The 13660-nt window shown below is 58.9% G+C and overlaps 2 protein-coding genes across 2 annotated transcripts; both read right to left on the bottom strand.

Moving 5' to 3' along the window:
- Positions 1-1462: 1462 nt before the first annotated feature.
- Positions 1463-4453, bottom strand: KRP23_7 (E3 SUMO-protein ligase ZBED1; the record flags this gene model as incomplete). Its single annotated transcript, XM_067892387.1, has 1 exon — positions 1463-4453. One exon carries the CDS (start codon positions 4451-4453, stop codon positions 1463-1465), a length of 2991 nt encoding a protein of 996 aa, XP_067750561.1.
- An 8519-nt stretch (positions 4454-12972) lies between these two features.
- KRP23_6 (uncharacterized protein) lies at positions 12973-13659 on the bottom strand (the record flags this gene model as incomplete). The annotated part of the gene is made up of 1 exon (XM_067891261.1): positions 12973-13659. One exon carries the CDS (start codon positions 13657-13659, stop codon positions 12973-12975), a length of 687 nt encoding a protein of 228 aa, XP_067750560.1.
- Position 13660: the final 1 nt, after the last annotated feature.

The raw sequence follows: 13660 nt of genomic DNA, 5'->3' as shown, positions 1-13660 counted from the left end.
ATGCCATCACGCTCCCATCAGAAGCTTCGTCTCGCCATGGCAACTAAAACGGCCACGCTTTTTCGAGATGCTCGGGGAAGTGATCGTCGCTTATCGGTACTTCGGTGCGGCCAAAATTGTCCTGGTCGTTGAGGGCGGCACGAGCTGCGTCCGTGAGCTGATCCCACATGATCAAATCCTGGAACTGGCCCAAATCGACATAGGTGTTTAGCCCAGCGCTGCCGAAGGATGGAAGATAGCGATACAGCATCGGCGTTGTGCCATTTCTAATGGACTCTGCAGGTGCATATTTGTGGCCATACTTGTTCTCGGACGTCGATAGGGATAGCCCCAACACTTTGGAGGTCTCAACGTCCGGGTTGTCGATCCACACAACAACATTTGACCAGTCATGACGCCAATAGGGACATTTATCCCAGAATCCCTTGGGGAAGTACCAGGCGTACATGATGGCCCAGACGTCGTTGTACCATTCGGCACGGCCGTAGACCTGTGAGCCCAATGAAGGAAGCTTACAGCCGGAATCATCCCCGGTTCCTTTCAGCCCTCCGCTGGGCTCGCCGGCAGCGTTCACGGCGGGGTACGAGACGCACCCTTCTTGGATAAAGAGTTTCGGCTTGAATTTGACACCAGCTTTTTCGGAGATGGTAACAGGTTGCGGCTGAGGAAACGGTTGTACTTTATCGTGGTCAATGGAGTCGGCCTTGATGGAGAAGAGCGCGACAGTCACAACGATAAAGAATCGCCCGATGTTCATTGCTGGCGCTTGAAAGGTAGAGGTGAGCTTGTGACTGGCGGAGAGGATTAACAAGTGAGCCCCAGACCAGGAGACCTGTCCATTACGGACGGCTGTATGCCGTTCCCTGCCGTCGATAAAGATGCCAACACCAATGAAGGGCTGAGCGCGGTTACGGTGGGTACATCCTACGAGTGTTCGAGCTCTCCTCTCGGGCCCCAGGTTTACGGCCGCTCGACGGAGCTGAGCGACAAATGGGCCGTCATGTACGCGTAATACTTTCCGAGAGACCGGACGAAGATCCCGTCTTACTTTGGCCATCGCCGTGGCTGGGAGCATGCTATTGTATGGCTGGGCAACCCCTCCACGAGCTCGACAGTAATGGGCGTGGCGATAACGGAGGCATCCAATCGGTACCGGACGTGCGTACCTCCTGCTCCTCAAGTGCTGAACGGGACTCGCTTCAAGCTTGAATACACTGTGAAGTTTGGCTCTAGCCACTACCTGAAGAACATCAATTAGTCATGTGGGACGATCTGACGGACGGCGTACGCTCGGGGCTGGAAACTGTGGACTTCAACGCCAACGAGGCGCCAATGAACGACGCTAACCTCATGCCAAACCTCGAACAAGCTGATCCATGGGAGTAAAGCGAATAATTTGAAAGGCCACACGAATAAACACGATAATCACCTTCGACAACATCTTCTTCATCGTCCTCCGTTCTCAAACTCCGATGCGCTCCATCTCTGGGATCCGAGAAACACTTCGACAGAAAAGCACCTGAGCTGCCACTTCAATGTCCAGTCGAGCCTTCTTCTCTCGCATCAGTTGGCCATAGTTTGTAAACGCTTCTTGGAACGGCGTTGACACGGCACTAATGCACAGATACTTCTTGGCGAGTCGCGCTAGCGACGGGAAAAGTCGCTGATAGCGACTCCACCACTCCAGCGGGTCGTGCTCGGTCTCATCTGTAGCCGGCAGAGACGGCGAGTCCAGAAATTGCTGCACCTGAGCCTTTAACTTGTCGAGCTCGGTGGCAGGCTCGTCGAGCGGGAAGAACTCGTGCAACAGAGCTGCTGCCTTCTTGTTGGCAAGAGAGGCGCTTGTTGCCGATGCAGTCGAACCTTTGGCGTTCCGATCTTGTTTTTTCTGCTCGTCGCTTTGATCGTCTTCAGTAGATGAGTCGTGCTGGTGCTGACCATCATCGACGCCTTCATCGTCCTTGTCATTCACGCCGAGAAGCAAGTAAAGTGCCTCGATGAGTCGTTCCTTCTCTGGTGCTGGCAAAAACGGCAGTGACTTGAAGCGTGGGTCTAGTAGACACGATAAATACGGCGACGATGGAGCTTGTCCTGATGAGCAGAGGTCCATGTTAAGGTTGCCGACGATAGTATGACGAACTGTCGCGACAAGCGGATCAGTCACCCACGCCCCCGCATCCGCTAAATGCTTTTTCAAAGAGTGCAAGAGCGGATACACGATCGACAGGCCAGGATAAGCGAGCGGCGAGACGTGCACTAATCCCTCAATAGGATCCAGAAGTCGTGCCAACTGCTTCAGCGCTGCCCACTCTTCCGGGGAAAGCTCACAACACACAAAGCGTAGCTGCATCGGTCTTCGAGCAGGATTCGTGTCGCTCTCCAGTCCAGTTTTGTAGCGCAGTAACATAGGCTCCAACTCCACGATGCGGCACATCATCTCCGTCGTTGAGTTCCACCGATCATCAAAGTCACAAATTACAGGTCGGGCTTCGCCGCTGTTTCCGCTCGACGGTGTCGGTGTTACAGGTGTAGAAGTCTGAGCGGAAGATGCTGCGTCGTCTGCTACTGCATCTACGTTGTGGTCTTCCTTGGCACCGTCCAATTCGTCGCCCATAGTCATGCTGCCGCTGTCTGCGATGCTTACGCTGACCCCATCGGCAGTAGCAGCGATGGATGCGGCTTGAGCTGACGCTACTGAGGCTGCAGAGGCTTCCTCACCCATGCTGCGTTGTAAAGCAAGGAAAATCTGGTACTCCGAAGGATTCTGGATGAAATAGGACACATAGTTCCGGCACCTACGGGTGAGGTCAGCACATTCGCGCAAACCGCTGGAGACAGCACCCTCAAGCTCTTCCACAAAGCACCGGACGACAGCTAAACCCGGGTACTCGCTGTGGATCGCTGTCGCTTCAGCCTCTGCTTCCGCCTGGGCTTCTGCGACAGTTTGTGCGCTGTCGCTCTCGTTATCTTGTGCATTATTGGTAGTTGGGGTGTGAGGCCGCATCGTTAGAGCTGCGACTTTGGACGACGGGATATCCCACTTGTCCATGACGTCCCGGAGTAGTGCGATCGTATTCACGCGCTCGTCCAGCGGCAACACGTACACCTCCAAAACGCAATCGCGACGCCTGAAACCACGCGAGATCCAGTGGCCACTTACCGTGAGCACATTTTGGCCAAACGCAGATGTCCAGTTGTTCAGAGATAAACTCAGAACTTCGACATCCGCCATGACCTCCTTCAAAATCTCGCGCTGCGAATAGTACAGATTTGCCAGCGCCAGCTTGATCGTGTCTTCGGACGGGAGTTTAGGCACGGACCCGCCCATCCCTCCACCTCCAAAACCCAACGCGCCTCCATATCCAAAATTCAGACCAGGCGTCGGCCACTCTGTAGATCCTCCAAACAGCAGCATACTCAACTCTGTGCCCATATGAGAGACGTCCAGCGGTTCGTACTGAGCAATCAGGTACTTCAGTAACCTGTGCGTGAGAATCTTCTGGTTCGCCGCGTGGTTCGCCGCAGCGCCGCCATTGCCGGCGTTAACACCTGGCATGTTGCCGCCGATACTGGAGCTGTGTCGTCGTCCTCGCAGCCCCGCAGTCGACCCCGTCACTGTCGAGTAGTCGAAGAACCTCTGGTCCAGTCCGACGCCCATTTCGTCGTTCAACTCGAAGCCTGCAGGGAACTGCAGAGCACCCGACGTGGCCGTCGCAGCCGCCGAGCCTGGCATCGTCACGAACCCTGACGGATCGAACTCTGCCGCTGCAACTCCAAGTGCAGCACTCGCCGAGCCAATGGCCGCAGCTGCATCACCCTGATCCACGACCAACTTGCGTCTCTTGGAAGCTGCGGAGCCTCCGCTGGCGGCTCGTCGTCTCGCAGTCCTCAGCTCCATCAGCTGGTGTCTCTGTTTGCCGCCCAAGGGCTCCCCAGGCGACAAACTGCCCAGCATCCCGGCCGTATCCGACGGTAATAAAAGACCCGAGTTCGTGGCCGCCGGTGACGTGACCATCTGCCGACGCTGCTGCTGGTGTAGCCCTCGCGGGTATTCGTAGTCGGCCGCGCACTTGCCTGGCGCATACTTGTGGTGCTTTTTCCGCAGATGGCGGTTCATGGTGGACGTCCCGCCAGAGTAAGCGAAACGCGTCGTCTGAGATGGACACAAGGTGCAGATGACGAACTTGCCGCTCGCGTCCTTGACAAAGTAGTCCCAGATGAAGCTCGGGAGGACCATTGCGGCCTCGGCTTTGTCGCTGCCCAGACGCCCCCCGCGACGGCGAGAGGAGATGGACGACGACATGGACACCTCGTCCACGTGCTCATGCTGTTGCACGCTGGCGCCCTCTTGCGGGTCCACGGAAGCGTCCACGCCCACGTCCTCCGCCGCCTTCTCTTCAACTTCGTGCGGGGCCTCGTGCGGTTCGTCCAGGACCGGGCCGATTAGCTCCATCGTGAGACCGCGGTTGTCTTGCGAATGTATGGCTCTGCGGTTCACCCGAAATCGACCAGTCACACGGCGGAGCAATAAAAGTATAGTGTAACCTACACAAGACAGATGACGTAGCGTACACCTAATGTAGCCAATTACATCAGAGGGAAATGAAAGTAAGATTGATGGTCTTGCAGCCTGAGTTCCAACGACCGTTAAAGCTGGCTGTAACACCTTCGGTTATCGTCGTACACGATGCGAATTCCAATAGAATCTGACTGCGAATACAACCTTGGTGATTGCGCGACTGTCAACCAAGTTGTCCAATTGTTTTGGCGGGGTGACTCATTGGCAAGGAGTCGTTGCCCATATCAAGAATGGACACTACATTGAATGGGAGGACTGATTAGGTGAAGTAGCTCAGCCCGCTGTCTTGTACGGGAAGTGTTTCGTCTTGGTGTGCTTAGAAAATTGGAAACTGGTTCACGTAGGTTTGATGACAAGTGGCCTTCTATTTGCTGTTATTGTAACGGGCTAACAGAACCCGTTACCGACGTACACTGTAGTTGCGAGGAAGTAGGTAAAATGAACTCTGATTGATTGATGTGGACATGCAGTAGTCGAGACTCGAGACCGTCCCAACCAACGGTTGTACGCTCGACTCTGATTGGCCACCGCGCACACGCGGTGGCACCCGTATGACAGAGGCCTGTCACACCATTCCCCATTCAGGCTAAGAAACACGCAGAGAAGGCGAAGCTTGGATCTTCGTCAGTCGAGAATTGGAGCTGCGATGGACACTGGAGACCTCACGTACGAAGAGACACTGGAGCGGTGGGCGCTGCACGATTGCAGCGCCGTGCAAGGTGATCGGAGTGCGGACGAGATGATCGCGTTGTTCAACCGATGGAGATCGACTCGCAGTAAGCCCGTCGCGGCGAGAGGCACCGTGACCTATCGGTCCATGGACCGAGCGTGGACGTCCTTCGTGGAGCGCTGGAACATTGAGGGTGAGGAGATCTTCACGCAGAGACTCGAGCAGCGCGAGGCCACGCACTCGCGCTTGTCCGTCAGTGCTCTGGCCCTCGAAATCTGTGAGACGTCGTACGACGCCGACCGCAAATCCTGCTTCGTGCACTTCAAGACAGGATGTCCACGATGTCGCGGGTTCGATCTCCCGCGACCGAGTGCAGAAGAGTGGCAGCGCCAGGTTGAGGAGTATCCGCTCACCGAGTCCGAGCGTCGACTGATAGGAAGATTCGAAGCTTCGCTTCATGCGTCTAGGCGCGGCGTGGCGCCGCGCCGTCCGGAGGACTTGCCCCCTCTCCAAGGCTTGCCTCGTACGCCGCCACGCAGTCCGGAATGTCGGCAAGAAGGATCGCACGGGGCTCCCAGCTATCCGGCATGGGCCAAGCCAGCGAACAAGATACTGGCGGTGACTGGGGACGGGGTCGTCGCGGTGACGACCACCGCGACTCCGACGGCCGGAACGAGGGGCAGCACGGGCATCATCGTGCTGGAGAATGGCCTCGACCACGTGGCGAATATTACCAGCACCATCGACGAGAGGAGCGGGGCCGTCCCGCTCAAACGGAGAATCGCGGACAGGACGCTGCGATCGCGCAGCGTCTGGATCGGATGGCGCGTCGTCTGGACGTGCTGGAGAATGAGAACCAGGAGCTGCGTCGCCGAGTGCCGCGGCGCCAATCGCCGCAGCGGGGCCAAGACCGGAACGCTGGGGAGTGGCAGCGTCGTCGCTGGGGATAAGCGCGGGATGGTATCGCCGCAGCCGACCGACGTAGAAAGTAGGATGAAGCCGGAGCGCTGTAGGTAGCTGTAGCGTGTAGGCATCTCCTAACACTTTCAACACTTGAAATGGTCCAATATACCTTGGCGCGAGCTTGTTCGCGCCCAAATTGGTAACCAAAATGGGTTGAATGCCGGACGTCGATAGCAAGACGCGGTCGCCGACGGCGAACTTCTCCATGTTCTTGCGGCCGCGTCGATCAGCGTTTTCCTTCTGACGATCGACTGCCACTGCAATCGCGTCACGAACATAGCGCGCCACACTCTGGCGTCGCTGCAAGAACTTGCTGACAGCCGCTGTGTCGCGCGGTTGTGGGGACGGAATGGGGTCAAAGTTTGCTGGAGGCGGCGCGGGCGGGGTCGCCGCGCCGGACGTGTCTTCATATGCAATTGCACGAGGACGCTGACGTGGGTTGATCAGCGTCCGACGTGTCCAAGATGCGATGTCGGATGGTGCCGCCCTCGTGGCGGCACGCGTACGCATGCCTCGAGTTGAGGCTCGGGCACCGTGCCGAGTCGTGACACCGTTCATCAAGGCGGAGGTAGCGCCGTCAGCGGCCTCAGTGCCGCTGGGCACTTGGTCGGCATTGGAAAGGTGCGCCGAGTCGTTCTCGTCGTCAGCGCCGCCTTGGGGAATCGAGCGCTCCATGCCGAGGAGCGCTGGAACGCGGGGATGGCGACCGTAGTTGACGTAAAATGGCGTGAGACCGGTCGACGCGTGAACGGCGTTGTTGAGAGCGAACTCAACCATAGGCAGGAACGAGCTCCACGACTCGAACGACGTGGCGAAGCTTCTCAGCACGTCCTCGACGACCCTGTTTGCGCGTTCGGTCTGGCCGTCCGTCTCTGGGTGTGACGCGGTGGACATCTTCAACCGCGTCCCCACTAGCTTGAAGAGCTCGGTCCAGAATGCGGCGGTGAAGCGGGGATCGCGATCGGAGATGATCGAGGTCGGCAGTCCATGGTGCCTGTAGACGATGTCGAGAAAGATCGCCGCGGACTGCGCCGCGGTGATGGTGACAGCGACCGGAGCAAGATGAAGCATCTTGCTGAAACGATCTACGAAGACGAGAATCCCAGTGCGGCCTTGAGCATCTCGAGGCAGCCCGAAGACAAAGTCCATACTCACGGAAGACCACGGATCCGCCGCAACTGGGAGGGGTCGAAGCGGGGCCTGCTTCGACTGCGACGGCTTGACTCGTTGGCACGCTTCGCAGGAGCGTACCCACTTCCGCACCCACTTGTACATGTGCGGCCAATAGAAGTCTCGCGAGAGCGACGCGAAAGTCTTCTCGCGTCCGAGGTGGCCGCCGCTGGGAGCGTCATGGAACTCGTGAATCAGCCGAGCCCGAAGGTCATCGTCCAGCGGGACGACGATGCGCGGCGGATCGGCGCGATCGACGCTGTATGTCAGCAGGCCTCCTTCCAGTTGGTATCGATCAATGCGGGCACGGCTCCGTGCGGACAATCGGCGCCGCGCCGTGTCGGACGGGTCTCCCAAGTACTTGATCATCTCGGAGCACGCCGCGTCCGCCTCGTACGCGGCCGATATCAGGTCTCGGAGTGGAGTAGTCGCTGCGACTTCCACTGCAGCGACCTCTTCAGCAACACACACAGCGCACTCGTCGTCATCCTCGTCGCCAACTGCGTGTCGACTCGACTGCACGTAGTCTGGCCGACGCGAGAGCGCGTCGGCGAGGATGTTGGCCTTGCCCGGCTTGTAGTGGACGACGAAGTTGTACTCGGAGAATAGCGAGAGCCAGCGCGCCATGCGCTGGGACAAGTGAGGGCTCTTCGTCGCTGTTCTCAACGACGCGTGGTCGGTGTAGATCGCGAAGGTCTGCTCGCCGAGGAGATATACGCGGAACTTGATGAGGGCGTACCGCATGGCCAGCAGCTCCTTATCATGGACCGGATAATTCCGCTCTGCCGGCTTCAGCTGGCGCGACTGGTAACTGATGACCCGCTCGCGCCCTTCGTCATCGAACTGCATCAAGGCGCAGCCGATCGCGAAGTCGCTCGCGTCGCACACGACATGGAAGGGCTTCGAGTGGTCTGGAAGCATGAGTACGGGCGCGGTGGACAAGCTCGTCTTCACCGCGTCAAAAGCCGACTGGTGCTCAGGACGCCACGACCACGCGGATCATTGCCGCGAAGTTCTTCGAGTAGTGGTGGAGGTACGTCGCGAGACCAAGCCACTGCCGGAGCTGCTTCTGATCCTGAGGAGCGGGCCAAGCGCAGATGGCTTCGATCTTCTCCGGGTCAGCACGGACACCTTCCGTGCTGACGTAGCTCCCGAGCACTGGGATCTCGGGAGCGCAGAAGATGCACTTCTTCAAGTTGGCATACAGCTTGTTCTCCCTCATCACTTCGAACACCTGCCTCAGGTGTTGAAGGTGCATCTCGACGTCCGTCATGCCGCCCGCGGCACGACTGTGAATGAAGATGTCGTCGAAGTAGCTGGGCGCAAAGTCGCGGAACGGCCGGAGCAGATTTGACACCATGCGATTGAAGGTGGCAGGGGCGTTCTTGAGCCCCTGCGGCATCACGAGCCATTCCCAGAGCATTCCACTGGGCGTGCTGACGGCAGTCAACGGCACGTCGGCTTCGCGCATCAAGATCTGGTAGAAGCCATCCATCAGGTCGATGGCGCTGAACTTGGTGCTGCCGGACATGGTGTCGAGCACCATGTCTTTCCTCGGAATCGGCGTCTGCGCCGGGATGGTGGCGTCGTTGAGCTTGTTGAAGGCGTGGACGATCCGCCATCCGCCGGTGGCTTTCTTCACGCAGAACGTCGGGCTGGAATGCGGGGACAGACTCTCGCGGACGTGGCCGGCTTGCCGGCGACCTTCGAAGAAAGCGTCGATCGCTTCGACTTGATCTCGGGGAAGCGGCCACTGCCGCGTCACACAGTACTTCGCGCCTGGCACGAGGTCAATCTCGTGCCGAACGCCACGATCGGGTGGAAGGGCGGCTGGAACCTTGTCCGGAAAGATGTCGCTGAACTCGCGTACAAGAGGAGCGACTGGGTTGCCGGCAGCCTCTAGAGCCGGCAACGACTGGGCAGCGTATCGTGCTGCGCGGGCGTTCTTCGGCTCAGCACCTTTCGGACGTGTGCGAGCGTCGGACGTTGAGTCCGATGCGTGGGTCTCGACGGCTGCGATGGATGCGGCGTCTTCGGCGACGATCATGCACACTTGTTCGATCTCGCCCTTCTTCAAGTCGCGAAGGAAATGTTTCCACGAGAGGCCAGGCAGTCGAGTGATCTCGGCAGCGTCGCATGGAGGACGTGCGACCTCGACGTTGCACGCACGCGGAGGTTCGTCCGCGTCATTCCCCACCAGGACTGAGATCATCTCGGTCTCAGCTTCGACTGGATCCCGCGACGGCGCACGAGGTCGTCGCGGTTTACGACGACCGCGACGACGAACCGGGCGTGGAGAGTCTTCCACAGCTGACAGTGAGAACCCATGCTCGATCACGTCAGCAGACTCGGGGTGCCGGAACTCGACATCGGCACCAAGACGCGGAGCCAGTTGTTCGGCCGCGTCAACTTCTTCGGGGAGCTCTCGCTCGACCACCCGCGGGAATCCATGCTCGACCGCAAGTGGGAGGCCACGCTCAACCACATCATCGCTCGGACGTGGGAACCCATGCTCGACCACGTCATCTTCTTCTTCGGGGGAGAGCCACTGCTCATCCGGACGTGGGAAACCATGCTCGACCACGTCATCATCGTCTTCATCCGAGAACCACTGCTCATCGGGACGTGGGAACCCATGCTCGACCACGTCGGGCGCGTCCTGAGACTCCTGCTCAGGACCGGCGCAGGTTGCGTTTTTGCATACTGCACATGAAGGGCCATCGCTCGCTTCGGGTGTAGCATGGGCCATGGATTCGGGGTCCATGACTGTAACATGCGGCCATTGGTTTGGCGTTCCGCACAGGAACGCTTCGACGGCATTCACGTCGATATCGCGGGGGCGGACTGTACCAGCGAGCCAATCGATGGCAGGCTGGTGGCGAGCGAGCCACGGGATTCCGAAGACGCAGTCGAAGGAGCCACTCAGCTCGATCACCAAGAACTCCTCCGAGCCGCGGAACCCGTCAAACTCGTACGCGAAGGTGGCAGATCGCCGTGGCGTACGCCGCGGCTTCCCGTCAGCATACTTTACGATCATCTCACCGCCGCTCTCGCGGATGCTCATGTCCGCCGGCAATGCCGACAAACTCGCGGCGCGAACGAAGTTGTTCGTCGCGCCGGAATCCAGCAGGGCGCGTATTGGGCGCTGTGCACCTTCAACGTGGAGACTGAGTACGATCAGTCTCGAGTCGCTGCCAGATGTGGTGGCTGATAGGCGTGCGTGAAGCACGGGAGGGCTAGGAGGAGGTTCTGCCACCAGAGAACCATCGCTCCGTACACACCCAGTAGGGCGCCCCGCACCTACTGGTCGTCGCCGTTTTTTGGAGCGGCGACGTCGTTCGCAGTCGTAGCGTTCGCCGCCATGGGCGACGGAGCACGACACACCGCCGCGCGATGGCCAGGTTTGCCACATCGAAAACACTTCATAGGACGCGACCCCCGAGTGGAGGATTGGCGTGAAGGCGACGTCGGCTCCCGACGTCCGCGATAGGACTGGATAGCATCCACCTCCATGGGTTCGGGCTCTGGGTCAGGGACAAGAGGCCGTGAGACATCGAAAGCTTGCGATGCCGACACACTATAGTCTTCACGCAAAGCGACAGTGAAGGCTTCCTCCAGCGTCGATGGCGTCTTGCGGGTCAAGTAGAAGCGCTGGTAGCCAGCATTCATACCGGAGACAAAGACGTGGACTTGTGTGGCCATGTCGACTAGCTGCGTCGTGATACACGAGGCGAGATGGCGCGCGCGTTGAATGTACTCGAGCATGGTCAGACGTCCCTGCTTTAGCGAAAGGAATGCCGACCGTTGAACGCTTTCATCTTGGGGCGGCTCGAACGCGAGTCGCAGGTCAGCCTGCATAGCTGCCATCGTCGGGAAGCAGGAGGCGTCGGCCACGAGTCGGCCGAGCGCCCACTCCTTCGCCTTCCCGGACAACTTGGAAAGCAGGAAGCGCGTGCGCGCGAGCTCAGTAGACAATTGCCGAGCTTCGATCGCTATGTCCACCTCGCAGAACCAGCGGTTCAGGTGAAGGCGGGTCTTGCCTTCGCCGCTGTATGTGGAGACATCGAGCTTGACGATGTCGGTCTTGTTCTTGGACGGCGTGGGAGTCGTCGCACGCCGACGTAGATCAGCGAGCTCACGCGTTAAGAACTCTTGAGCACACAAGCGTTGTTCGTGTTCCGTTCCAGTCGTCAGGAGCGTCTTGACGACCGTGTCGCCTGACACCGCTGCCAGGCGGTGGAGTGCTTCCCACTCCATCAGCGTCAGGTGCGGGAAGTTCTCGTGCTCCAACGACATACTCGAGATGTCGTTCATCTTGATCTTGGGCGTTGAACGGACGACGAAGTGCTACCAGGTGTAACGGGCTAACAGAACCCGTTACCGACGTACACTGTAGTTGCGAGGAAGTAGGTAAAATGAACTCTGATTGATTGATGTGGACATGCAGTAGTCGAGACTCGAGACCGTCCCAACCAACGGTTGTACGCTCGACTCTGATTGGCCACCGCGCACACGCGGTGGCACCCGTATGACAGAGGCCTGTCACAGTTATGTGATTGATTCACGTTGGTGGTTTTGTGAGTGGTACAGTGTATTTTGTAGTTGATGCTGCCAGGTGCTTGCTGCTCCTTGGATGCGACTCAGCCTCCTGCCCCATCGCCTTTTACAACGCGATGACAAGCGAAAACAGTGGCACGGCGCGATCCTGGCTCGTCCACCGTCGGTGCCGCGTCTGAAGTGGTTCCCCTTGCGAGGAGCCCGTGCGTCGCTCATATAAATCATCGTCGCCCCTCTTGCGAAATATTGACGGACTCGCGTCGCAGGGCTGTGGCGGCGAGTTTCGTTTGCGCCCGCGCAGCGTCAATCCTCACACTTGTCAGGAGCAAGCAGAGTGGGAGTTCTTCGCCTGGGCAGATCTCAGCGCCGTTGGAGCTAGAAACAGTCTGCAGCATGATCTGGGACGGAAGAGGGCAAGAGAGTGAGATCACGGCTTGAGCTCTCTGGTTCCACCACGAGACACGAGCGGATCAATCCAGCACGACCAGTGCTCATGGCCATTGACCACCTCGCCTGTCCTCGTAGATGAGCCTTACGACCCACAAAAGAGACCCCAAACTTCGAATCGAAGCCGTTAGTCGCTTTTCGCCAGTTTGCAGCGAGTTGTACGCCACGTCTCGAAGACGCCTTTGTCATGGCGCGAACAGGCAACGGCACCTCATTCGCATCTTCAAGCCTTCTTGCATCCTACTGGTGTCTCTACAGGCTGTAGACTACAGTAGAGCGAGCAGAGCCCGTTGAATGTGTGCGCGTGACTTGGTCCGGACGTTCCTTCTCGGGTGTATCAGCGCGGTTACTATTCGGGCCTTCTATTTGGTGTTTAACAGCGCGGCTACTATGGACACGTTGTCTGCTACGGTAGCAGCTCTTGGAAGGGGAAAGACAATGCACAATCTTGTAGAAATTGCAGCCCATTCATATGCGTAGGGCGGGTTGTATTTGGTTCTAACACGCAGCGGTATGGTATAGTACACTAGGTCACTCAAAGGACCGGACGAGGACACCACGAGTGGACATCGAAGAAACGCAGGCTCTAGCAGGAAGTGCCCATGCAGTCCAGCGGCAGTCGAGCGAAGGCGCGACCAGCCTCGGTGAGCTCGACACTGGTACTGCTGCTGCTATGGCTGAGCATGGTCATGACCTTGGCAGCGACCTCATCGGCATCGGCCGCAGATGACGACCGAGAAGCTGACGGCGAGCGGCTGCGGCTGGAGGGCGATCGACCGGCCTTGGCGCGCTCAAGCGCGCGCTCCTGGCGGATGCGCTGGGCGTCCTCACGCGAGACGGCCGACCAGTTGATGGCGTTCTTCTTGGACTTCATGAGGCGGTAGGGCCAGACGATGCCGAGGCGCCGGCAGTTGCGCTTGATGGTGACGGTGGCCACGCCGAGCTGCTGCGCGGCTTCACGCTGGGACATATGGAAGTACTTGGCCATCTCCTCCGTGGTGAAGTCGAAGACGACGCGGCTCTTGCGGATCTTCTTTTGCGGGCTGGCCACGGGGTGCGCGCGCGCCTCCATGGTGGTCGTGGTGGGGGAGGCCAGTTGCGACGACGACGGAGACATCGTGGGCGGCGTCGACGTGAAGGTGTTGATGGTCATGGGTCGGGGCAGGTCGTTGCTGCTGCTACGGAAGGCGGACGGACCGCAGTGCAGCGGGTGCAGCACGTTGAAGGTGGGGAGCGCCGCAGCGCACGTGGGGAATGGCATGGTGCTCATCATG

Source organism: Phytophthora ramorum (assembly GCF_020800215.1).
Source record: "Phytophthora ramorum isolate Pr-102 chromosome Unknown Phyram_PR-102_s0001, whole genome shotgun sequence".
Taxonomy (NCBI): Eukaryota; Oomycota; class Peronosporomycetes; order Peronosporales; family Peronosporaceae; genus Phytophthora; species Phytophthora ramorum.
Note: the sequence above shows the minus strand (reverse complement) of the source record. Positions and strands in the feature narration are given on the sequence as shown.